This window comes from Pimephales promelas, chromosome 5 (genome assembly GCF_988280905.1).
Source record: "Pimephales promelas chromosome 5, fPimPro1.hap1.1, whole genome shotgun sequence".
NCBI lineage: Eukaryota > Metazoa > Chordata > Actinopteri > Cypriniformes > Leuciscidae > Pimephales > Pimephales promelas.
In genome coordinates this window covers 6,696,114-6,723,402 of record NC_142773.1, presented here as the reverse complement: position 1 = coordinate 6,723,402, position 27,289 = coordinate 6,696,114, and the positions used below count along the sequence as shown (strand labels likewise).

Sequence of the window (27,289 nt, the reverse complement as noted above, 5' to 3'; positions counted from 1 at the left end):
CGAAGACCTGAAACGGAGAATTTTAGAAACGCTGCACCTCCGTTTTGCGTTTTGAATTTCCGGAGGGCATTTTAGTGAAGACGGGACAAAACGGAGGACTTTAGAAACGCTGACGCAGAGACTTACACTCTAATTGGTCATCGGTCAGCCACCGTTTACACCGGCACGCGCATGCCCAGTGTTGGTGAATGGTCACGTGATCTGCATTTTCAGTCGTTTTAATGTGGACGGAGATCAATTCTAATACGCAGATAAAACGCTGGTGTGGACGGAGATAGTATTCGTTTTATGCCTGGTTCAGATTACACGATTTTTTTTGTCTGTTACGATAGTCACTGTGTCAGATTACAGATTATTGACTCCTAAAATCTTGTCGTGTCGTGGACAAGACACATGTCAGACTACACGTTACTTCCTGACCAGTCATCGCATGTCGTGTTTAACAGCGTGCGTGACGTCATCGAGAAGGCGAAACTCGTAGCGAGTGACTTCCTGGATTGCTCGGCATTGCCTTTTCAGCGTGAGAAATACACGGTGTGGTGTGTGAGTGTGTGAACTGGTTGAATTACGTGTGTCTCACGGCCATTGCGTGAGGACAGAGGACAGTATGGGCTGTCAATCCTCCAAAGAGAACTTGAGGTAAAATATTGTTTTCTTATATATTTTTACTTCTAGTTTTAACGTTAGCACCATCATCTCTCTTTCGTTTTGTCTTTTTTGAAAGTTTTATACAGAAAAGCTTGTGCTCCTATTGGTCAACCACATACATGTTGTGGACGACCGTTAAAAAAAAAAATTAAACATGCTAGTCTTTTTGTCGTGAAGCATCACAGACGCGATGTAGGTTGTCGCCCACTATGACACACTATACGAGATGATACGATTGAATCTTGCGTCCCGACGCCCGTTGTCGTTTACGAATCCCCACGACACCCTACGTCAAAAGGATTGTGCTAAAATCGTGTAATCTGAACCAGGCATTAATTCTCCATTTTTAAACAAAAACGCAGTAGTGTGGATGGGGCCTAAGCTGTAGCATTGGTATCTCAAGTAGAGGGGAACTGGTTGCCTTGTCAAGCATGCGCACATTGCATAACAGTTGTTTAGATATCACAAGGATGGTAAGTGAGAGTGAAAAAAGGGCAGCCAATTCAAATAGCCTTATCTCTCCACCTGTCACTCTTGTGTCACTAGAGACGTATGGTTTTGTCCCCTTGGTCCTTTTAGTAGTCACACTAGGTAGGGAAAAAAGGGGGCGTTGATTCAAGCCACATTCTGTGGTTATATACACACACACATAACAGTCCTATGAGAAGAAATAACAAGTAGTGAGTGGCAATGTATTGTTTCATCAAGGGCAGAGAAACTTGGATTGTTGGCATTGTGTGTATTATGGCATCTTATCTTTGGCATAAAGTCTGGGACTTACTCTCATACCGAAAAAAAGCCAGATCCTCAAGCATCAACGAACAGGTACAGTAAATGTTTGTTTGTTTGCTTGCTTTACTGTAACTGCTGAACAACTGTATTTGTTGTTCATTTTATAGCTTCAATTTGCAATCTGATGCTTTTGCAGCTGCTTAAGCAAATCATTTTCAGGGTAAGGTGGACAGGAACCTGCCAGCTGTATTTTTAGATTCATTGGTTGCTCAAGATAGCAACTGATTTGTTCCTTTCAAGTAAAGTAAATAAATAACTAGTTAATAATGAATGTATACAATATTTTATTTATTAACAGAAGTTAGTGCAAAAGACACATTTTTTAAATTATACAATGCTATATTTAAACATATCAAGTGTAGTCATGCCTCTGGAAACAATGTAAGCATTTGGCAGTGCACACCATGTCAAGTCATCACAGACTAGATGTGTAATAGTCGCAGAAACTCATTCACCTGTTTCCCAGAGCAGCAGTGACGTAAAGAAGTTGTCAGCACCTGATGCAGTGAGTCACGTAGCTTTAAGACTTTACAGCATGTTAACAAATGCCATGTGTGGAGGTCGGAAAAGTCTCTCGTTTCATATGACTATGAACTGGAGTCATGTGTAATCCATTGATCCTTGAGATCTGAGTATCTGATAGTCCATTTGTTGGCACCTTTATTTCAAGCACATTCATCGGTTAACATCAGGCTCAATCTGTAATCAGTTACAGAAAAAAATTAAGACTTTCTTTGCCTCAAGTCAAGTTGAAGTCCATTTCTTGAATGTACAGTACCTTACTTGCACAAAAAGTGGAGTTGCAAACTGTTGTTTTGTATATCATCAGTTACTTATGGTTAGATCTGCCCGATTAACCGTCAAAAAAAAAATCGCGATTTCGATTCAAACACCCATGTGATCTCTTTCGTAAATGACCATGATTCACCTGTGTCTATTAAACCTTTGACAAAATCTCACAGGAACATTCAAATCTGTGTTGGCGTTGCCGCTGTCTCCGAGAAAGCAGTTAGACTATCTATATATGAAAACGGTCTTTTTAAAGGGTTAGTTCACCCAAAAATGAAAATTAAGTCAGAAAACCGCTTAGGAGTTTTACCGCCACCTACCGTATAAAATGATGATCCATATATAAGGCGCTTCGGATTATAAGGAACACTGTCGTTTTTTGAGGCTTTTAAGTGCACCTTATAGTGCGGAAAATACGCAAATTGAAAAGCGTATGTACAGCGCGCATCTTCCTCTGCTTGTAAACAGAAAGTTTTGCGCTTCCAGCTATATCAGCACATCATCTTATACGGTAGGGGGCGGTAAAACTCCTAAGTGGTGAGCAGCCGGTAACAAGAAGTAGACGAATGAGAACGTCCTCGTCTCAGTTCTCGTGCATGCGCCCATAAGGAAGTAATGGAATAGTGGATAAAGTCGTTATTTATGTTTTTTTCGCACAAAAAGTAGTCTCGTCGCTTGATAAACTTATAATTGAGCCGCTGTAGGCACATGGAATATTTAAACCTTTTCTTTAATGACTTTATGGGCCGTCAAGAGCCAGTCCCTTAGGCAGTCTATCTAGGACTGATCCAGCACTCAGATTCAATCAAAAATATCTTTATTTGTGTTCCGAAGATGAACGAAGGTCTTACGGGGTTGGTACAGCATGGGGGTGAGTAATTAATGACTTAATTTTCATTTTTGGGTGAACTAACCCTTTAACAGTATCCTTATTTTACATGTTACAAATATTCAAATGAAACAGAATATTTGTTCAGAATTTTGTTGCACACATGTAAACACAAAAATCTGCACAAGATCCGATTTTTTTTTTTCTCGCATCCAATCTGAGCCACTTCCAAATGTGGTTTTAAATCATATATCCGATATCTGGACATCTGACCTACGTCTAAACATGCATATACAATTCTCCATTTAATTCCAAGCCACCACAAGGCGAGGACGACATGTTTATTCACAAAGATAGATTTTTACTGTTACGTGGCCTGAATGCGCTCGCTCACAGCATTTTCTTGAGGTGGGAACTTTATATTTATCTTTGTAAAGAAAAGAAATATTCAGGAGCTGTTTTCAACCTCTGCTCGAGGCTTTTATAAATAAAAACAGCTTCGATACTTAAAGCTATAAAGCATTACATTTCTCAGCAATGAGGTGATAACTTCACTGTAATTAAACCAACAAATATATATATATATATATATATATATATACAACAAATATATTACAGTGCTACTTTATTTCATCAGATTTCTATATCTGAGCTGTAGATAAACAAAAATTATTTCCGGACTGTATATCTGTTCCGTCAGACATTTATGAGTCATGATGACAGCTGTTATCTTGTCCACTCTGGAAAATAATCATGACCACCCAACATGAATTATATAAATAATTTTAATGTGGATAGTAAAAAGATAATTGAAAATCATATTCGGTGGGAATTAATGTAATTAATGTTACAAATGATGTAATTTGAAGAACAGTGCTTTTACAAATGTTTTATTTGCCACTTATTGTGGCTATATGATTAGCGTTTGATTAGCTTATATTTATTTATCTGTTTGTTGTGAGCTAATTTTGTTGAGTTGTCATATTTAGCTTGCATGGCGAATGCCATTATATTTTTTTTCTCCCAGGGCCACCAAAGGGAAGCTGAGCTAGTGTCATGTGATTTAGTGCTGTCAGACAGTTGGTATGCTCATTGTCTGCAAACAAGATAAATGGGATGACCACCCTATATTGTCATGCGGCTGAATTTGAAATAGTCACCTATTCTGATGTTCGCAGACAGTTGCACCATCCATCACCAAATTTATATATTTATTTATGCATTTATAACTGCAGAGTCATAGATGCAACATTCCACCATATGGTTTTTATAGTAAACAAAAGGGGTTTACATTTACATTTATGCAGTTAACAGATGCTTTTATCCAAAGCAACTTACAAAATAAGTAATGCAAGAAAGCTATACAGTACATCTTAAGTAGATTTAGATCTTTTAGAAATAGGTTTAATATTACAATTACAACAAGATGTGAGCTTAGAATTAAAAGGTTCTATCTCCACTTTTGGTCGAAATTGAGTTTTTGACATAATCTGATCCATTAGGTGTTTATTAAAGCCTGTGTGGTGTTATTTTTGTAAAAAAAGAAAAAGAAAAAAGATTAATAGATAAAGCTATAATAGAAGATTATACTACATAACAGTTTTGCCAGCTGGGATGTAAAAACTTTGATGCTCAATATCTCAGAACTACCCTAAACGGAGATAGAACCTTATAATTCAAAGCTCACGAAGAGTTGTATAGAGGGATCGTTATGTTCCAATAATTCCGCCAATGGTGCAATGTAATTGCCATGGGATCACGAGGTTCTCTCACTATCATAGGGGGCCAGTTGTTCAAAGGTAAGCTGATCGTATTTTGGTTATCAGATTGGATCAAATCTTAAAAATGGGTTGTTCAAAAGGGAAAGAAGGAATCTGAAATCAGATTAGATCAGGGAATCCAATTCTAGTTTGAATCCAAACCTTCAGTTTGTGTTTTTCAAAACTTGTCAGTGGGATTTGGATAACTTTGATCCAAAAAAACAGGATTATCCTGATCCCAACAGGGGGTAGGATTTCAAGGTGGATTTCAGGATGAAAATGTAGTAAAACTTTAAAATTGGTCAAATAATACATTTGTATCATTTAGTTTATATACTTTTATTTATATTTTGCAATTGACTTGTGTAACCATTGTAACAGTGATAAAGTAGACATAGGCTAACAATTAAGCTATTCAGTATAGTAAAGTAAAAATAAGATAAAAATTATCTTGTCCCCATTTGTGTTTTGTCTCAAAATAAGAAACACTTACAGTGACCCCATGTTGGCCCTGCTACCTGTTCTTTACATAGCTGGTAGCCCACATTGTGATATGTTGTCCCATTTAGAGCACTGGTAATCCAGATTTGGTAGTCTTGAAAACTGTGTATCTGGATCAGGGTGATCCAGTCCAATGTTGCTTTTAAAATAATGGCATAAAAGTAAAACGGATTACCTGATCCTGGATAGGAAAAAATGGGATTTCCAAATCCGGATCATTTTGATCCAGATTAAATGTTTTGAACAACTGGCCCACAATGATCCCTGTCACCAAAGTACTAATCACCAGCACCTGTCAATCATTACTCAGTTCAGTCATTAGGCTTGTTCGACTTCATGCAGCTCTGCGCAGACCGATCGTCGGCTGACTTGAAACAGTGCATGCCGGTTAGAAATTTTGTCCGACTTGATGCAGCGCTGACTCCACGTGACTGTGACGTATGCCATCAAAGTACCGCGAGAGCGATACGAGAGTAGCCGGAGGACTCAGCCAGCGCAGCTTCTCAAGAGCGGCTGCACGAGCTCTGATGATGTCACAGCTGTTCCACGATTCGCCGGATTCACCGCATGACAACGATCACGTGCGTTTCGTGTTTATTCTCATACATTTAGTTCCACTAAAGCTCACAAATCAGTATTTTATAACAGTAAACACTCTTTTCATGTAGTCGCAATGTTATATTGTGTCATACTTATCATTTTTATCTAAATAAAACTGATTAAAAAGCGTTGATTTCACGTCATTGATTATAGGCTTATTTTGAACTGTATTCTAGTTCAAACAGATGCTCTATGAAGCAGTAAAGTATTGAATGAAAATGTGTCTGAAATATCTGTTTATTTGGCAAATGTTGCATTTATTTCACTTTAGCTGTGGTATAACCATGCAAACACCACGTGAGCCGTCAGTACGGGGACCAGAAATTGTCCGACTTCACGTCTCCGTTTGCAGCTCCTCCCCGCCTGCACGCGGCTAATCTCGCCGATCGGTTGCATCCAGCCGCAGGCGATGTCGAACACACCTTTTATCTGGCCTTGAATAAGGACATGGACCCAACTCACGTGAATCCAAGTGCAAAAAAAACAAACTTGTTTATTCCCTCTTGTTTCTAACTCTGCTTCCAAGTGAGTATTCGGCTGCTATACTTATCTACTCAATTTTCCAATGTCAGTCAACTGAGGTGTGTGCTTCATCTTCCAGCTCTGTCAGCTCTCCATCAGCCATCTGTAAAAAAAAAAAGGACATTCATTGTCATCACCCACAAACTATTTCACTTATTTATAACTCATCTGCTCTTCATGCACCCGCTGTGTGTCTTAAAGTTCTTATTTGGATTCACTTACCACCCTGTTTAGTGTATGTTTCCTGGCAGAAGGCCAGGTTATTGCTAATATGAATCTAGATGTTCCTGATCCATTTAAAGTACCGGCTAAAACTCTTCACCACAAACTGTCCAGACACACATTGGCACCCATCACTTCCTCTGACACCGCTCCTTCATTAGTCTTCATTGCCAGTCCCATGGTCACCCCAGAGCCCTACTCTGGCATGGTGGAGGACTGCAATGCTTTCCCCTGTAATGTTTGCTGGCGTTAGAGATGCACCCGCAACGATTTCCCACTGAACAGTCTAAAACAATTCTTTCATTATCTCCCTGTTGACAGGACTGGACCAGTCTAGTCTCAGCCTCAGACGTCACGCCCACGGAACGTTGGCTAAACGTCTGATGCATATGGTACACTTAACTGGAAACACTTCAGGAATGTCGAAGTCGTCATCTGATTGGTTGAATTTTATCGGATTTCCGGGGGGCGTCAGTGTCGCGTTTATTTTCGGTCCGCCGGGAAACAAAGCGCAGATTTGTGATTGCGGAAAAAAAAACTGTTGTGTTTATATGAGTGACCTATGTAAGTTACAATGAGCATTAATCAAGATCAGCTAAACGTAGTTGTATGTCCCCTCCTATCTATTATGGAAGATCAACGCGGAGCGTTGTTAACGAGCGCCTCCGGTAACTGCTGCTGACTGCTGACTGACTTGTTGCACGCCTGTCTGTTGTTGTGGGGACATTTACACGCCCCGAAACGTGACGCTGAATGAAACGAACTGTAATTGGTTGTTTGACATGTCGGTCAAACGGCCTTATGGGCGGGCCTTGGCCAAAGAAAGCTGCTATGAATTCCAGACCTTCAGCCGTCAGTCTGAAGGTCTGGCTACGCGAGACTAGGACCAGTCTACACAATCTCTCCGCAAATGTTTTTGATTCACATTCAGGTGTTTGGCCATTCAGTGAGCGGCTCCATCGTCTGTGACCAATTTTATCATCTTCGCCAAGGTAAAAGCTCAATCTGATTATGCTCTGAAATTTAGAACTCTTGCTGCCTGAAGTGGATGGAATGAAAGAGCACTACTTATCACGTATCACCAATGATTAAATCCATTGTTGCGGTTGCAGCTATCTATTTATGACGACAACGTGGGACTTGAAAGATTCATCCAACATTCTATCTGAGATACATTCATAATGTGATTATATTGCGATTAAACTTTACCTCATGTAAACGCAATACTTTGACCAAACTAATGCGATTAAGCTCATAATCGTAGTAACCATATTAGCATTAAACCTTGTGGCGTACGCTGATTTTAATCGCAATAAGCAGGCATGTAAACACCTTAATCACATTATTACTGCTTTGACCAAAGTGTGCATGTGTTCGCTTCTACTGTATACGGATTTTATTCACACAACTTCATGAATGAAAATGAATATTTTATCACAAGGAACATTGTAACTTTCTGGACTTTTAACCTTATTTTTGTCATTCTCTTTATCTTTTGTAATTGTTATTTTATGCATGTTATACATTATCTAATGTTGTTGCTATTTATTTTATTTTATTACACAAATCTGCCTTATTATGGTACGGTCCTGTTTTATATAAAAATCTGAGTTTTTATTTATTTTATTATTATTGTTTTTTGGGCATGGAAAATTGTGAAATTAATTAACTCTGGTAGCAGCTAACATTAGACTTGTAGACGAGAGAGTGATTTCTATGATGTTTGCGCTGTTCTGGATTAGTGGGAGTGGCTTGCGGAGCTGTGCAATGTGGTGCATTGTGGGAGTTGTTGTCTTGCATACAAATGCACCCTAAAGTTATTTTCTGTCTTTTCTCGGTCAAGAGGGCACCAAAATTCAAAATTATTTTACATTTCAACTACAGTACATGTCTACGCCATTAACGTCCGCGTCATTCCGTGTGTCTGTACACGCAGTCAAATCTCCAATCATAAATGCCATTAACCCCAGAGACGGTTAAGTTTAGGGATGTGGTTGAGGTAAGTCATATCTTTTTTTTTTTACCTAGGATGGTAAGGGAACACTCATAAATGCCATTAACCCCAGTGACGGTTAGGTTTAGGGACGTGGTTGAGGTAAGTCATATATTTATATAACGTTAAGTCAACGGCGTTCATAAACACGCTGAAAGGCGATTATGCGTCTTGATAGCACGCCAAAAATGGAAATACGAATTGGCGTGGCATACACACGCTACTTCATGAGATCAGTCTACCCTTTCAATAAATATTCATGTTCAAATGGGTGAATCATTTGAAGGGGACATATTATGTCCTTTTTTAAAAGTCTTGATTTTGTTTTTGGGCTCTACTTGTAAGTTTTCATGATTGAAAGTTAAATATATAAATATTTTTTTAAAGATTATTTTCCTCATATTTGACTTTTGTTCCAGGACGGCCAGGGCTGCGTTTCCCGAAAGCATCGTTAGCCAACTATGGTCGCAAGTTCCGTCGTTAAAAATAGAGTTCAATGGAAATTGAGACCAACTTGCGACCATAGTTGGCTAACGATGCTTTCAGGAAAGCACCCCTGTTTAGTTCCCGTCTATATGAAATCGCTCTTTCTGAAAAGCACATTATTCTCTGATTGGTCGGCTGGAGCAGTGTGTTGTGATTGGTCAATCACTTTGAGCGTGTTACCATAACCTTTTTTAACAATGAATGAAAGTCTCTGCCCTGTATCTTCATCCAGACGGTGCAGGAAAACGGTTCATCATGGCGTTGAATAATATCCAATACATCCATACAAATGTATTTTGAATTTGATGTTTGTGAGTTAACATGCATACTGTATACTGTATAAGACTGTATACCACATCTTAGTGTGGTATTACCATAATTATAAGCAAACAAAAACTGCATATAAACCGGAGATAAGAGCTCTGCTCATGTCATGCAAACATCTTACTGCGATTAAGACCTTACTCTGATTATTAGAAATAATCGCATTATTGGTGCACATGTAAACGTAGTCTGTGAATGCACAACTGTCTAGATCAGTATAATTTCTTGCATTCCTCCACTTCCTATTGCCAATCAGAAAGACCCAGCTCCTCAGAACCAAAGATAGAACCCATGCAAGTGGAAAGTACTTGTTTATCTCCTACTGAAAGACTCTGTCGAGTGACCCAGAATATTTGTCCATACTGTGGGGCAAGTGGGCATTTGATTGCTGCTCGTCCCATCCGTCCACTTCGTCCCATGGTGAGTTACAGTTACTATCCTTCACGACTATCCTTGGGTCAGCCAATAACTCAATCTCTGGAAGCCTTTGCAGGCAGCTACAACTCCAGAAAGCTACAACTAAAGCCCTGTACAAGATACAGTCAGCGACTGGAAAAGTCCTGGGCCGAGGTTGCATTCGCTATGAACCTGTGATCCTACGAGTGGGCAGCCTGCATGAAAAGTCTTTTGCACCTCAGGTTCTTGAGGATTTCACCACTGGTGTAATCCTAGGACGCCCATGGCTCATTCAACATCAACCGGTGCACACCTAGAGAAAGGGTGACGTTCTCCAAAAAGGCCAACACTGTTTCGCTGAATGTTTTCCTTAACTCCCTCAATCTTTTCCAAGACAATGTCAAATTCCAGTCAACTCCAGCTCTATTGAGAGCCCTATCGCTCAGCAATCTATAGATTTCCCAGCCTGCTTTGTAGACCTCTTTTGACAAAAGTAAGCCTCCAAATTACCACCACACTAATCGAGGGACTGTGCCATCGACCTTGAACCAGGTAAGCACTGTAGATGAGTCTATCCACACTACATCCCAGAACAAATGGCCATGGAGAAATACATCAAAGAGTCTCTAAAGCAGGGCTACATATGCCCTTCTACTTCTCTTGTTGCTTCCAGTTTTTTCTTTGTGTCCAAGAAGGATGCATTGATTACCGGTCACTCAACAAGATCAGTTAAATTCAGATACTCACTTACCCTCATCCCAGCAGTTATGGAGCAGCTTTGCGGGACCAATGCGGTCTTCCGAAGTGCATACAACTTCATCTGTGGGGGACGAGTGGAAGACCACCTTCCTATGGATATCAGGTTATGCAGTATGGCCTGGTTAACTCCGTATTCCAGGATTTCATGAATGAGGTGCTCCGGGACGTCCTGAACCACTTTGTGTTTTTTTTATATAGATCAACTGGATCTCATGGTCAAACATCCCCAGCACGTTTCGGAGATCTTCCAGAGACTCAGTGAATACCACCTCTTCCTAAAGGCTGAGAAGTGCAGCTTCCACCAAATATCCGTTCATTACCTTCGACATCATATCAGCCAATAAGGTGTCAAGATGGAGGAGAGGAAGGTTGCTGCAGTCAAATCCTTCAAATCCTGGCCAACATCCAACACAGTCACTGGATCACCAGGCTCTCTTACAACAATGCAACGATCTCTGACACTGGAGTACTATTCACCAGCACCTGTCAATTATTACTCACCTCAACAGTCTCCACTTATAAGCACACACCTCAGTTCAGTCTTTATCTGGCCTTGAATAAGGACACGGACCCAACTCTGCGTGCGAATCCAAGTGCCATGAGTAGATTCCAAGATGTAATCCTTGTTTATTCCCTCTTGTGTTTAACTCTGCTTCCAAGTGTCAATCGGCCTGCTACACTTACCTACTCAATGGTCCAATGCCAGTCCACTGAGGTGTGTGCTTAATCTGCCAGCTCTCCATCAGCTCTCCATCAGCCATCTGTAAGAAAAAGGACATTCATTGTCACCCACAAACTATTTCATTTATTTATTACCCACCTGCTCTTCCTGCACCTGATGTGTCAAATGTTTTTATCTGGATCCACTTACCATCCTGCTCAGTGTACGTTTCCTGACGGTAATGCATTGTTGCATATTTGCCTTATGTTTTGTGTGCTTTTTCCAGGCATGTTTTGTTTTAATAATACTTGTAATGAAATGGTTACAGCTGGCAAAAAAATCAACAAGTTCAGTCTGAATGGCTGGCTTTATGCAGTTTGCACACAGAGGCAGAGCACACAGGTTTTTATTAGTCCACTAGGAGGTTTTGTTACCAGGTACTTGGCTGCTATAATTATCTCTCCTCAGAATGAACCCGACACTGCATTGTCTATGGTTTGTCCGGTTGGGGGCAGTGAATCTTTGAAAGAGTTTTGTTTCAGGCAATCAATAGCAATTAAATGGCATATTATCTTAAAGGGACACTTCATCCTCATGCATTAAGCTTTTTATCTTTAGAAACCCAGTCATATTTTTGAGTGGTCATGGTTTATTCCCTTATTTTCCCCTGAGATGGGAGAAATAAGGATTTAAGTGTTCCACTTCCTGCTTTTTATGACGTAAAAATCGCCATTTTGCGTCATAAAAAGCGGGAAGTCCCATTTCTTTGTATAAGGGTTGAGGCTACAAACACTAGCTCATCATTTATCCAGGGTGTGGGACCCACTCACGCTACAGGCCTATTACAGATCAGTGGGTGGGACTTCAATGGCAGATACTGAAATCAATATCAGCCATCTTGTTTGGAAGCTAAGCTAACAAGCGCTGTGGAGATAGGGTTATGACAATGACAGAAACTAAACATGATATGGAAGAAACTAAACATGATATGGAAGAAGAGGATTTTGAAATTCTGCTGCTCGAATCCGATGTCTGTGGCTATCTTTACGAGCCACAATATAGTGAAGAGCAGCAGAGGCTGATGGAGGAACAGGAGGCGAATGCTGCGGCTTCTGCTGTCGAGGCAGAAGACCTGCTTGTCGTGGGTCACAGAGAGTCCGTCTGCTGCAGAGAATTTCAATGATGGCAATTTCTCCTGGACGAAATCTCTGAATCAGACGAGCACACGGACGTTTGTGTTGTGATGGTTTCGCCTGACTGAACATCCAGGTATCATGCAGTAATTCACCATTTAGAAATAAATACAAACGAGGAGTAATTCACTAATGAGTTTGCCAATGTAACGTTAACGGGGTTCGTTGTTGTGGGAAGAAGGAGGCAGGAACCGGCGAACATTTAAACATTTTAATTGTGAAATTAATGTTGCATTACTTCGTCTGCTAATAAGAATTGTATATTCTTTCCTTTGCTGGCAGCTGCAAATTGCTGCTAGGAAAAATATTTTACTTAATTGGATCAGTGATAAATCTCCTTCCCTTAAAGGATGGTACAAGATCATTTTTGAGTTGATCTCCCTGGAGTGCCTTACTTGCGTATTACATGGGAAAACAGGCCAGTTTTACAAAGTCTGGACCCCATATCTGGACGCTTTGGAACCTTTTCTTCGCCCTATTTTATTACAAGGAACATTGTAACTTTCTGGACTTTTAACCTTATTTTTGTCATTCTCTTTTTCTTTTGTAATTGTTATTTTATGCATGTTATACATTATCTAATGTTGTTGCTATTTATTTGTATTTTATTACACAAATCTGCCTTATTATGGTACGGTCCTGTTTTATATAAAAAAGTTTTTATTTATTTTATTATTATTGTTTTTTGGGCATGGTTGATGTTTTGTTATATTTGTCTTATATAAAAATTCAATAAAAAAAATTGTGAAATTAATTAACTCTGGTAGCAGCTAATGTTAGACTTGTAGACGAGAGAGTGATTTCTATGATGTTTGCGCTGTTCTGGATTAGTGGGAGTGGCTTGCGGAGCTGTGCAATGTGGTGCATTATGGGAGTTGTTGTCTTGCATACAAATGCACCCTAAAGTTATTTTCTGTCTTTTCTCGGTCAAGAGGGCACCAAAATTCAAAATTATTTTACATTTCAACTACAGTACATACATGACCCCCTTTCCAACATGACATCATGACTTTTGCGTAAACATACACGCCACTTTCGAGTCAGATGGCGTGTTATCGCATTTTGAGCTAATGCGTGTATGTCTACGCCATTAGTCTACGCCATTAGTATGCGTGTATGTCTACGCCATTAACGTCCGCTTCATTCCGTGTGTCTGTACACGCAGTCAAATCTCCAGTCATAAATGCCATTAACCCCAGAGACGGTTAGGTTTAGGGACGGGGTTGAGGTAAGTCATATATTTATATAACGTTAAGTCAACGGCGTTCATAAACACGCTGAAAGGCAATTATGCGTCTTGATAGCACGCCAAAAATGGAAATACGAATTGGCGTGGCATACACACGCTACTTCATGAGATCAGTCTACCCTTTCAATAAATATTCATGTTCAAATGGGTGAATCATTTGAAGGGGACATATTATGTCCTTTTTTAAAAGTCTTGATTTTGTTTTTGGGCTCTACTTGTAAGTTTTCATGATTGAAAGTTAAATATATAAATATTTTTTTAAAGATTATTTTCCTCATATTTGACTTTTGTTCCAGAACCACTCTTCCCAGTTTGTCAACGACGGCCAGGGCTGCGTTTCCCGAAAGCATCGTTAGCCAACTATGGTCGCAAGTTCCGTCGTTACAAATAGAGTTCAATGGAAATTGAGACCAACTTGCGACCATAGTTGGCTAACGATGCTTTCAGGAAAGCACCCCTGTTTAGTTCCCATCTATATGAAATCGCTCTTTCTGAAAAGCACATTATTCTCTGATTGGTCGGCTGGAGCAGTGTGTTGTGATTGGTCAATCACTTTGAGCGTGTTACCATAACCTTTTTTAACAAAGTAATTACATCAACCCGACCCCACCCCTTTATTTTGCTCATACTTTGGGTGTGAAATTATTTAAATTAGGAATAATGTGTTACTGATATAGAGATGAACTTCAGCTGGGGCTTTGTAATTTTGCAGACCTTTTTGATTCTCAAACAGTAACATTACACGCTAAATAAAGTTGAACGTGTAAAAAAGCATAATAGGACCTCTTTAATATAGATTAAACACCATAGTAAAATTTTACTTGATCTTGTTTGTATTCCCCTGGGTGGCGGTAGCTGTCCCAGTAATGGAATTAATACCTTAATCTGTGGTAGCATCTGTTTCAGATTTATTTATTTTTTTTAGTTAAGCTTTTGTTCTAATAAAACTATGGTAAACTGGACAGTTGAGGCAATAACTGAATCAACTAATAAAATATAATATTCAGAATCATTACTGTTGGTAGTCCAATGCAGTAATAAGCCATTTGTGGTCCTTACATTAGCTACTTATCAAAACTTTGGGGTTTTATCCAAATTTTAGATTTTTTCTGCTGAAAAATGTCCACTACAAATCTTAACAGCACAAATGTGTTGAGGCACTAAAAGTCAATTAGCTCAAGCTTTTTAACTACTGCACAATGACTACTGCGCAATGACATGCGAAGACAGTTCTTCTCCCCTTATTTGATATTAAATTCTGTTCCTCTTCTAGAAAAGCATTGAGATTGTATGTGTACTGTATCCACATGAGCTTCAGACTACTACACTAGCCCTGAGCACAGCTCGTATGTTACCTATCCTTTGGGCACGTGTCATGTCTTGGTTCTGTCACTGGAAAGTTGAGTGTTTGGCAGGCAAACTGATACTGGGACTGAGGGCCAAGGGGTTGCAAACCTCCCTCAAATGTCCTGGGACAAAGTGTTCTGTCTGGATGGAGGGGGCTGCTCAAGGATCCCCTGCTGTGAATGGGTGCTGCGACGTCACACTGAACTAACTCACACTCCATCTCATGTGTCCATCTCTCGCTCTCTTTGGAACTCTCTGTAATTCAAACATCAAGTATTATAAACAACATAAAACTGATCTTGTATGTATCCATATACATACAGTACATTTACCCACCTTCATTCTGTTTTAAAATTGTTTTTTTTTTCTCCTGTGGGACATAAAGAAGATACAGTATTTAAAGGGATAATTTACTCACCCCCAGGTTGTTCCAAACCTGTATGAATTTCTTTCTTCTGTTGAACACAAAGGAAGTTCACAAGCAATTTGTCATAAGAGCCAACAATGCCCATTAAATGTACCTGTTTTCATCATACAAAGTGATTGTATCTCCTCAGAAGACTAAGATTAAACCACTGGAGTTGTATCATTACTTTGTCCACTACTTTTATGTAGGTCTACCTTTTGGGTGCTAGAAACCTTTGGACCCCATTGATTTTCATTGTTTGGACAAAGCAGCTGAATGTATTTTGTATTTCACAGAAGAAAGAACGTCATTATATGGCGTAGGAACGCTAAAGTTTCTAGCCAAACATGCCCATTCTACAACTAAGATGTACCACAATCAGCTAATTGATGACCACACATTGGAGGGCCATTTAAAATTGGCCAAATTTTGCTTCCAGTGACAATAAATGACCAAAAATAACAGTAAACACACCAAAAAAGACATTTTATGTAATACTTCTTTAAATTGTCCGTTAAAAACTGAGATTAAATATTGGTTCAATATTTTTTAATCTGTATTTCAGGAATACACCTGCCTTGGAAGCTTTCATTGTAAATATACTGTAATTGGCGTTTTATTGTGTACAGTATCAAATTAGAGCATAGGCTAATGTTAATGGTCAAACGGTCATCTTAATCAGGTTTTCAAAAAAAAAAATTTTTTACATTAACGTTGTCTGATGGAAAAAAAAAAAATCTAGCACAGGGTCTTCATGTGCTTCCATCGTCCTGTAGCAATAGCCCTCCTGTGTGTATCCTTTTACCCAACTTAAACATTTAATCTTGCCAAAAGAACAATTCGTGCTTGGACCTGTGTGGGAATTTCAACCCTAGTTCAAGCTACAAAACATTTGTCTCACCTTGTCCAAGAGGTGACACAGTATGCCTCAATCTCTGTAGCCGCGTATTCATTACTGCACAACATGTGTTATTTAGCTTTCATATCAGTAAATGAATGGCCTGAATGCAGTTTATGTCATCTTGGGCAGCTGTGCAGCTTTTATTTTCCATGCTGCCATAACTAGCAGCGCAGCCGTGTTTGTCACTTGCTCACCGCAGCACAGCACAGTAAGACTTGGCTTCATTCTCAGTATGGCTGTATTACCTCCTATCTATCAAGTTTCATTGTAAACTGCTAGTAATGTAAACTCCAGAGAGTTCTTGTGCTAGCTCCTGTTTACTCATCAGTCTCACTGTTTTGATGTCTTGAAATGGTACTGGCCTCTGCTGTTTTGTGTTACTCTGACTTCGACTGTCCAAATTTATACTCTGGTTAAGAAAGCTGATGTGTTTTTCTTGGATATGCTAATGGGCTGCACATATCAAAATTTGCGTTCAATCAAACTCATGCCGGACTGTCACACATTGCGTATTCTGACAGCACCAACATTTAGATTTAATTTCTGTAACCCTTGCTAAATCATGCATGTCAATAAATATTTTTGAAAACTGTGGATGACTTTTGCCATGTTTGTCTTTCATATGATTCAATGAGAAGGTGATAATGTTTTGTGACAGTCTCTCATTTAAAGATGGAGTAAAGGGCATTGCACGCTGCGTCCGAAATTCGCATCCGAAATTTTCGCATGTTAAAAAAAATTGACCTCACGTTATGTCAATCTTGCTTGCACACCGCCTCCGAAACTTTCGTCCGTCATAAAAAATTCGGATTGGGTTCGATTTTCTGCGTTTTTCGCATCCACAGCCAGCATTTTGAGAGGTTTTTTGACAATTCAGGGCCGGGGGGAGCTCGTTTACTGTCTACGGAGCTCGTTCCGCACATCATTGCACATATGCGCAGTGCTTTCAGTTTCGGTTTTCAATTCGATCAAGTATGTTCTCTTCTCTCGATTGGATTATGAAAGGAATAAACCTCCCCTTTCAATCAGATTGAAATTTCGGATCGAATAAGGTGTGATTGAGCAGCCAATTCGATAATGTATTATTTGGGCACAATATATAACAGCCTATACAGCTGTTCTGTCTGCCCAGCGCTTCCACCGGGCCGCGCGCGTGTGTGTGTCCTGTCCATACCTTAGACACACTGCCAGTCTCTGTTCAGGATCGATTGGTTCACGGAAATTGGTGGTCTTGTTTTTAAAATGTGGCTCCAGAATCGCAAGCAAAGCATCAAACTGTTCCACTGACATTCTGAGGTAAATTTTGAATCGCTCGGGATAAATTCACAAGCTCTCGGCGCAATTTCAGGATTGGATGGACGTAATATTTTCTCTTCTCTTTTCAATAAGATAGAGGACAACAAAATCATTCTCACTGCTTGACGAATCCATTTTGTATTTTTGCGTTTTTTCCCGGAAAGGTTTAATAAATACGCATCGGACTCAGTGTGCAAGGTTTCTGTGCGTGACGAATTTTTAGGCTGACGAACACGAAAAAACGCATACGAAAATTTCGTACTCAGTGTGCAATGGCCTTAAGTCTATGCTTTCCCTTCTAGTTCTATGTTAGTTTGCCATAACAATGTTTCCTGGTTCCTACACAAGGGTGCATTAAACAAATCATTTTTATAAAGCAGGTGTCGATTGATTGCAGTTTAATTACTTGAGTTGTCCTTGAACACATTCGTCCTGCATTGTCACACAGTATCTATTTTGTCTTAGACAACATGGAGTGACTGCCATCTACATTTCTACTTTGTCAACTATTAGTGTCCAAGAACAGGTGATGCACACCCTGGTCTCACTTTGATCCCGTTGTTCACAGCACTGTCAAGGGTCAGATGTCCACTGCCAGTACATTATGAAAAATAGACATCAGAAGTCTTTTTCTCCTGAGACTCGCCCAGCCCTGGTTTAAACAACAATTTTGCAAGTTATGAGTTATTGGGTCAAATGATGCCTGCGACTTTGAAACAGTGACTCTGAGTGCTCTAATGCTATTCTGGGAAGAGACATTTTAGTCTGGCAAGAGTGGCATGTAAGAAATATAAAAAAGGAACACTGATTTGAAATGCACAGGGGGCTACTACACTATAACTAGGTCAAGTGCATTTGATAGGGTGGGGGGGGGGGGGGCTTTGTAATTCAACCTCTTGGTTAAAATTGATCAGTAACTATCTTAACTGTGGATGAGTAAGCTTTACTGTTTTCGTTTTTTTTTTTTCTGTGGGTTTCCGCTCCAAACTCCCTGAACGTACAAATTCGGTCCTCCGACCAACCCACCGATGAAGAAAATCGCATTGGGCTAATTTTGATTGCCATTTAGCCCAGTTTTGTTCCACAGACCTGGCAGCCTTAGGAGAAGGTGAATCGGTCAGAACACTGGCACTAGCTCTAGTTTCAACCGAGACAGGGTTAAAAGTCTTTCACATACTATTCTTTTCCAATAGTAGAGTGATACCATTTACCAGTTTGTTTGTACATAAGAGGATACATGATCTTGTTCAATAAAAATCATTTTTATTTATTTTTTCCATCATCATTTCCCCATATTTTTTTTTTTGAACTCTTAATTTTTTTGACCTCTTAATGTGCTCTTGGCTTTCCCGACTCCTGGCTTCATTCCTGCAGAATATGAGCCCTTGGAATTTCAGGGAAGTTCCATCAACGTGAAATCTTAAATAACATGACGTCTCTGATCGAACCTCTCAAGGTGAAAGAGTCATTGCTCAAGTTTCTTTCCATTCATTTTCTGAGCAGCCCTTTCTGGAAACTGAGTGTCTCCGGGGCCCCTTTGACACCTGGCAGGGAGGCATCTGCCATGGCTTTAGCACTCAAAGCTTCTAAGATATCACACAGCAATTGCTGAGCCAAACATAGCCCCTCCCAGGGAGCTGCTGACGCAAAACCCCATACCAGTTACATTTACTGAGACCGGCTCATTCCATTCTTAATATGACCTCCCCTTTGTAGAGGTACATAGAGTGTTCAATGGAGAGGAAGAGATGGATGGATCAACATGTTATTGGGGGATTTAAAATTTCTTGTTTTTGTCCAGCTTTGATGCCGTCTAATTTTTCTGCTTGGCTCATTGTTGGATTATTGACGTCTTTTTGAATACCCTGATTGAGCTGGCTTCATCTTCTGCAGGTGAATCTCTGTTAGGTTCTCCAGAAGTTTTGCTGGTTTTAGTTGAGCTGTTTTTAAGTACTACCATGAGTTCTGCTGACTCTAGCACAGGTATTGACCTGCTTCAGGTCAGGATTGAGTCCTTGAGTAGCAAAATGGACAGGCTCATAAGCATCCAGGAAAAAGTGCTTAGCCGACTCGAAGGCATGTCTCAGGACATTGATGGAATTGAGAAAGATGTAGAAACTCTAAAAGTGGAAAAGGAGGAGATCCATGTTTCTCCAGTTATCCGTACAGGACCAGCCAATGAGATGAAGGAAATGTGTCAAGAAATGAACAGCATCATGTTGGCAGTAAATCAACGCTCAGAACAGCAAACCCAAAAGTTGGAGGGAATGGAGAGACTGGTGACGAGCATTCAGCAGGTTGTCAGCTTTATTGGAGAAACAGTGAAAACTTCCAAAATCATGGATATTATGTTCAAAGGGCCAGCTTCTCGAAAAAGCAAAACGGCACTCAGGTCCAAGGATAGTAAAATCAAACTGATCGCCAAATGCCAAGCGTCAGATAACAGTGAGCCTCTCCTTACCAAGGTGAGTTCAATCTCAAGTATGGAAGATTGGACGATGCTCGATTGTCTGAGTATAATCAGTACAAAGAGGTGAAATAGTGGCATTTCATGGATAAAATATCATCAATTTAATCAAATAATTAAATGATTATGATTTAATGTCGTGATTTAAACATTTCCATTTATTACATAGAAGGAATTGTGCCATTTTGAAAGACCACTTGCATGGTCATTACACCATTTTGAAGCACATGATTGATTTGGCCTTAATGATGTGGATTGTTGGAAAGGAGAATATTACCTAGAAAAAGGAAATATATAAAGTCAGCTGGATTTGGATTTGTGTCTTGGGCTACAGTTTCAACTAGATGAAACCCCACCCCACACTGTTGGTATTATATATATATATATATATATATATATATATATATATATATATATATGCGCCATATTAGGGGAACCATGGCATTTATGCCTTTCTTATTGGTATTTCATATGACAGTCAAATGAAACCCGCACTTTTATGCCATGTAAAAGTGAAATGTTGTGCATAATTGTCACATTTGTAATTATTTTGAAAAATATATTTATTGATTGTTTCATAAATTCATTTTATTATTCATTTACTACTGTTTTATTGTATTCATAGTTGTATAGTTGCTTCCTGCATTATTGCGCAAAGAGAAGCCAACAGTTTATTTTCATGTAACATTTGGCTATCTTAGACTAACCTTGCTTCCTAACCACCCATCCCACTTATATTGTGTTTATGACAGAAAACTACCTCTACTAAAGGCTCTAAAGGGACACGAAAATCTGCCCCCAACATTCTGAGTCTACTTACAACCTCAAGCATCTTGGATCAAAATATTTGCTTCAAATGTACTAACTTTGTAGGTTTATGAACCATGCATTTTACACAAATTATTAGCGACCCTGAAGAATTGCATAAATTCGGTACACATTACCATTTCGTTGACGAGAAAAACAAATACTTTTGCACTTTAAACTTATTTTCTCATCTTATTTCTTTGCAATATTTTCATCTTGCTCCAAAGCAAAAAGATCACAAAGGTAAAGATGGAAAATTTCATCTGAGCTTCAAAGGCCTCAAAGCACAGAAGAAGAAGAAACCACCTGATTCAACTGGTAAATACAGCACAAAACAAAATGCAAATAAAGTGCGACACATTTAACTCAATTTTCTCTTTTTCTTTATTATGTTCATATTGCAGTTGATACAATCTCTTTGAGGAAACAGACACTGTTGCTTGAAGAGGTTCAGAAACTAAATCAAGAGAATATAGATCGCTCTGAAGCATCCCGACATCAGGAAAATGATGTGCAGAAATCTGAGGATGGCTCAAATACTCCCATTCCGCAAGAACTTATCCTGGAAGAAGCCAAGATGCTTGAACCTGAACAAAAGAATAACTCAGAAGAAGAGAAGGATGTCACTCAGGACCTGAAAGAAGATGAGATAGAAGACGCAGAGCCAAAGATAGAGGAGATCCAAATTGAAACACAACAATTAGCAGAAGAAGAGACTAAGGAGATGCCCGTAAAGGCCACTGACAAACTCAAAGATCAGGAGGAAGAGGGTACGGAGGACCAGACGTCTACTGAGGTTCTTTCAGAACCTGACATTACTGACACAGAGCCACCTACACCAACTGATCCACCTACATCAACTGATCCGCCTACACCAACTGAGAACTCAGCCCAAAGGTGAGCTGTGAATCTGGTGGGGTGTCCATGTCATACACCACATGACCAAAAGTATGTGGAAAATCCTGTCTAAGTAATATGTGTAGCTATTCCAATAGTTTAAATATTTACAAACCTCAATCCTACTGCCTTCATAAGCAGCTTCCCAATCTTTTTTATAACAAAATTGCACAGACATGCATTGCTTTAAATTGCTTATTAAAACTGGATATAACAGTACTCACCATTAAGGTGAAACTTGAGCTTAAGTCCGGTAGGAACACAATAAGGTCATATAAGTAGCTATGACGTTGGTGATGATAAGCCAACTAATTTAGGTCACTAAGAGTCACTAAGTCAGGCTGAAGCCTCGTATTTTTTACATAAACAACGTATCGTCAAAGTTGGTATTGTGGCTTATATGGTCAGACATTTATATGTGTCATTATAATAACATATTATGAAAATCAAGCTTAAATGTAGTTACAAGGATTTTTACCAGCTAATTTTTACTCTATTCAGATGGGTTTAGTTTAACATAGAGAGGTTGGGTAAAGTAATTATTACCAGAGCTTCTCAATGATTTTAGTCCAATGTCAGTTAATATGTTCGTAAATATTCAGTCGTTTAAAAGTAGTTTCCCATGAAATGTAGAGGCGCATGAAAAAGCATCCAGTTGCATTCTAGGGGGTGAGACAAGTCTTTGGCTTTCCACCAGTCAGATCAAAAGTTCGAAAGCACATGTTAGAGGCACACAATTTCTTTTAGCTTTAGGTAAGTGCCTTTAACCCACAGAATCCGATCAGAATTTAATTCGATTAATAAATAATTCGACTGGACCAAACTGTTATATATAGGTTATATATAGAGATTATGTGTTTGCACACATGATATCAGGAAGCAACGTAATATGCACATAACAACAGGGACGTGGCGGAGGTGCTTATCGAGTTACCCCTCCCACTTCTGCTAGTTCTACTAAGATTTCTTATCCCATGCAAATTGGCCATTAATATTACAAACTTTCTGTGGTAAAAATTACATTACTTCATCTACCCTTGTAAAACTAATCCTGTCCGAATAGGGCTTAAGACTGTTCTCCGCTCTTTAAATATACAAAAAACAATTGCCTTTATAGAGATAGTGTTTCGTTTCTTAATTAAAGAAAATTCTGTCCTTACTCATACACAAGTTCTTTATTTACCCTTGCATTGCAAACAAGCAGAGACGCTGAAATGGATCAGGACGCATGCCGCGTCCTGTTGCAAAAGCATGTGAAAAAACTACAAAGTTCGCTAGGACAAAAAGACTGTTAATCGCGCGATAAAAAAATTAACGCCGTTATGCTACGTTCACACCGGACGCGAATCGCGCGTCAAGTTTGACGCTTGACCACTTTGTGTTAATTCGCGTGTCAAGAGCGAAACTGGCGCGCGTAAAAACAAAAGTTTGAAGCGAAATTTTTTTTTTTTTTGCAGGTTAACTAAACAGTAACACATACCAGGTAAGATTCAGTGAGACACATCTACAATACAGAAGGAGGAAAGGGGAAACAAAAAAAAAAAAAAAAAAAAAAAACAGAACAGAAAAATACACAACAGCCCCACACAGTCGTCGACAAAGTGGTATATGTAGGCACACAAGATCCTTTCTGTGATGCAATTGGGTAGTATCTGAATAGTTGTAGAGGATATGATAGAGACTTTGACAAACACAAAGAAATATATATATATATACACATTATTATTAGTGGTGGTAGTATCAATGATAGTATTTATAATGATAATATTCATGACAATAATAGTAATATAGGCTATAGCAATCTACGACAGTAGTGACAGTAGTACTATGACAATAAGAATACATTTAATTTCATTGCACATCTGCTCTAAACTCTGGGTCAGAGGGCTGACCCAGAACTGCCAGTGAGCGCAGCCAACAGGCCCCCCAGACACAGATGTTTCCCCTCGATTCAATAACACGATTCCCCTCCACCACCATCAGTGACACCCAACCCCCATCGTTAAACTTCTGGCTTGGGCTACATTGAGTTTTTCCACCGGGGTACCACAACAGGCACCTCCAAACCAAGCTCCCCCAGTCTGTTTGTGACCTGACATAGCCAAGTGGTATTGGTGGTTGGCCCCCCTCTTTTTTTGAAGCGAAATTTACGCGCGTGACGCGCATCAGAATCGAAATCCGTTCATTCAGGCACAAACTGCATGGCTATGGTGAATGAGACCATTTGTCTTCATCCTCTATTCTGATTCTGTTGTTTCAGTAGTGAGTCTGAGCAGGTGGACGAGGTGACGACCAGCAGCAAACGACGCGTAACAGAAGAAGATATGAGTTTGGAGGACCACAAGAAGAGCAGGGTTCATGAGGGTCAAGGCCAGAGTGAGCAAGAGCCACAGAAGCCACAGGAACCCGAGGATCTCCTTGGTGTTTTCAAAGCTGATGGTGTGGAATTTAAGTTGGATTTCAGCAAACTAAAGAAAGAGAGCTATGAGGATGAAGATGACGATCACTTCTTCATCGGTAAGATTCTCAGTGGTTCATTACATAATTGATAAAAAATTATGGGATATATCTCTTACAGTCACATAATCCACCAAAAATAATGGAATCTTATAATCATATAATCAACCATTCATTTCCTATTAACCAGTTTGCTACAACAATTACCAGGGTTCATTATCATGAACTAAAACCGGAAAAAAAAGTGATGCTAAAATTGCCCTGCAATTAACAGTATGGAGTTGATAATGTAAACACAAGGTCATAACATATTTTGATTATTTAAAGCCTGGTGCAAACTGTACGATTTATAATAGCCCTTAACAACTGTTGCTTGTCAGATGATTCCCCCTATGTCGCAACGATGGCTAACATGTCAAACTAGCGATCAGAGACTTCAGATTTTGGCCTAGGGTCTGAGGATTCTTTAAGGATTAATGTGTCTCAAATCATACAAATGTGCAAAATCATAAAGTGTAAACCTGCCTTAAAACTTCATTGTGAGATCTCTACCGAAAATACTAATATTCAAACAGTATGATGCTTAAGGCTGATTTATGCTAGCTAGCTATCTTTGGTCGACCAATGTGGCTTTTTCAATGGCTGATGCCATTCAAAATGTCACAAGGCATCCCAAAATGTCTGTCAATCTCCAATAATCACAAATAATGGCCACATTATCAGGTATCGCTGTTTGACCATGAAAGTCTTGAAAAGTAGTTAAGCATCTCATGATGGGGAGCAGCTTTCAAAAACATAGCATATGTGATATACATAGCATTTCAACTGTTTAACCTCCATGCTTTTCCAGACATTTCTATTCATTGTTCTCCATCTTCTACTGTCCTGCAGATTGCACCCCACCTCCACCAGCACCCTTCAAACACCGTGTTGTGTCTGCCAAACCCAACCAGATTAACAATTTCTACACTATCAACCGACAGGAGATTCTCGGAGGGTCTGTAGAAGTATTTTCTTGAAGTTGGAACCAATTTCTCAGAACAGAATGTTTTATAGACAGTGTAAATGCAGACAGTGTAGTCTGCTAAACCCCTCAAAGGCTAATTGCGTAACATTGCAGTCAGTCTTCACTCACCCGATTCATAACTTCAGAGTCAAGCCAGTTATTTTTGCATAGCGAATTCAGGGTATGTGAAATTGTACCTCCACGCCAGCTGGAAACTAATCACTAGGTGTTAATCCATCTCTTCAAAGGGAATGTTCTTCTTGTTGTTAATGGAATAGTATCTGAAAAATATGACACCCTCTGCATTACAAAAGTGTCCCTGAAGTCTTTACTGGTCTGCACCTCTAAGTCTTTTAAAATGTCGTTTTGAATATACAGTGGCTCAAAAAAGTATTTGGACACTTAACCCACACTTACACATGTGGGAATGTCATTGCAGATGTCTATATCTGCGCTCACATCCAGCAAGATCTCTTTGTCAGAACTAATGTCAATTTCACTGTTTCTTTATAGTGGGGGGGGATAAATGTGATTATCAAAATTTGGAATTTTTCTTGTCTTAATTGTCATTGATTACTGCTTGTATCTCTTTCCAGAGGTCGATTTGGTCAGGTGCATAGATGCATGGAAAATTCCTCTGGACTTACTTTGGCTGCCAAGATAATCAAAGCTAAGAGTCAAAAAGAAAAGGTACAAAAAAAAACCAATCAGCATTTTTATTCAAATGTAAAGGTTTCCACATAGAGCTCAGTTGTAAAATAATAGTTTCATGTGCTTTATCTGATAGGACGTGGTGAAGAATGAGATTCAGGTTATGAACCAGCTCGACCATGCCAACCTGATCCAGCTTTACGCAGCCTATGAGTCCAGGAACGACATTATCCTTGTGCTTGAATAGTATGTACTATTTATTGGTGCATTCTTAATGGCTGGTTCTTATTACATGCAATTGAAACAAAATGCAGCCTGTCAATAGGTAGGTAGAAAGCCTTGGCCGTGATCGGAGTCTGAAATGGAAATCTAAACATGACAATGAACTTGACATGACAGCCCACATGACAGCCTTTTGGTTGATTTTCATTTTGGTTGGTTGTTTTTAAATTGTAGCACTTTAGGATTTTGCCTAAATATAAAGTGTGTTAACAAATAACATATAAATATGAGATTATAAAAGGGCACCTGTGCAATACGTTATCTCCTTATTGTCTCAAGAGACTGTGTTTGAATGTGCGAACTGAACAGGTAAGGTCTACCTGTTTCCCGGTAACCTCCTTGGTTACCGCAAGCATTTTTAGGCCAGACGTTGTTTTCTGGGGCATCAGCTCTTCAGAGCTCTGCAAGGATAGCATTGTGAGTGGTAGGCCTCTGTGAGCCTCCTTGCAAGATTTCTGAGAATTGGGTGTTGTGGGCCTCCTCTTCCACTCTTCAGGGCTGCTTCAGTCCCCCAAGGGGACGCAGAGCGTGTTACCTGTCGAAAGGGAACATCCAGGTTTACACATGTAACCCCATAGATCCTTGAGAATAGGGAACAAGACGCCATGCCTTGTCCCTTTGCCATCCTTCCACCATTCCTGCATGTCTCTTATAGACAAGAAGTGGATGACGTATTGCAGATGTGCCCTTTTATTCTCTCGGCCTCACCTGTAGTGACGTGATGGGCTGCCGCCTGGCAATGTCAAGTTCATTGTCGTGTTTAGATTTCCACTGCAGACACCAGTGACGCACAAGGCATTTCCCATTGCAGAATTCCCCAAGGCAGACCCCAAGGGGACGGTAACAGTATAACAGTATACTGTATATACCGAACAATGAACACGAACATGTGGGGATAAACAGAAAAGGGGAAAAAAAGGATAAATTACAATTTATATACAACTTGTTCTATAATACAGGATGTTTTCAAATTTGTTTTATTGGAGGGAATTTTTTAAGTAATGACAAATAATAACAATAAGAAGTAATGACAATAATAACTAAAAGT

The 27,289-nt window shown here is 39.5% G+C and overlaps 1 protein-coding gene across 5 annotated transcripts in view; it reads left to right on the top strand.

Moving 5' to 3' along the window:
- Window positions 1-1,273: 1,273 nt before the first annotated feature.
- mylk4a (myosin light chain kinase family, member 4a) overlaps window positions 1,274-27,289 on the top strand; it is a 32,407-nt gene continuing 6,391 nt past the window's right edge. The window contains exons 1-8 of one of the 5 annotated variants that reach the window (XM_089130860.1): window positions 1,274-1,473; window positions 20,894-21,010; window positions 21,176-21,266; window positions 21,353-21,845; window positions 24,106-24,362; window positions 25,194-25,299; window positions 25,905-25,998; window positions 26,096-26,205. In XM_089130860.1, coding sequence (XP_088986986.1) covers window positions 1,339-1,473; window positions 20,894-21,010; window positions 21,176-21,266; window positions 21,353-21,845; window positions 24,106-24,362; window positions 25,194-25,299; window positions 25,905-25,998; window positions 26,096-26,205 — 1,403 coding nt within the window. In that variant the 5' untranslated portion in view covers window positions 1,274-1,338. Of the gene's footprint in view, window positions 1,474-18,570; window positions 20,140-20,893; window positions 21,011-21,175; window positions 21,267-21,352; window positions 21,846-24,105; window positions 24,363-25,193; window positions 25,300-25,904; window positions 25,999-26,095; window positions 26,206-27,289 lie in introns of those variants that run through there. The other 4 variants (XM_089130859.1, XM_089130858.1, XM_039684084.2 and 1 more) reach the window with 4 other exon arrangements.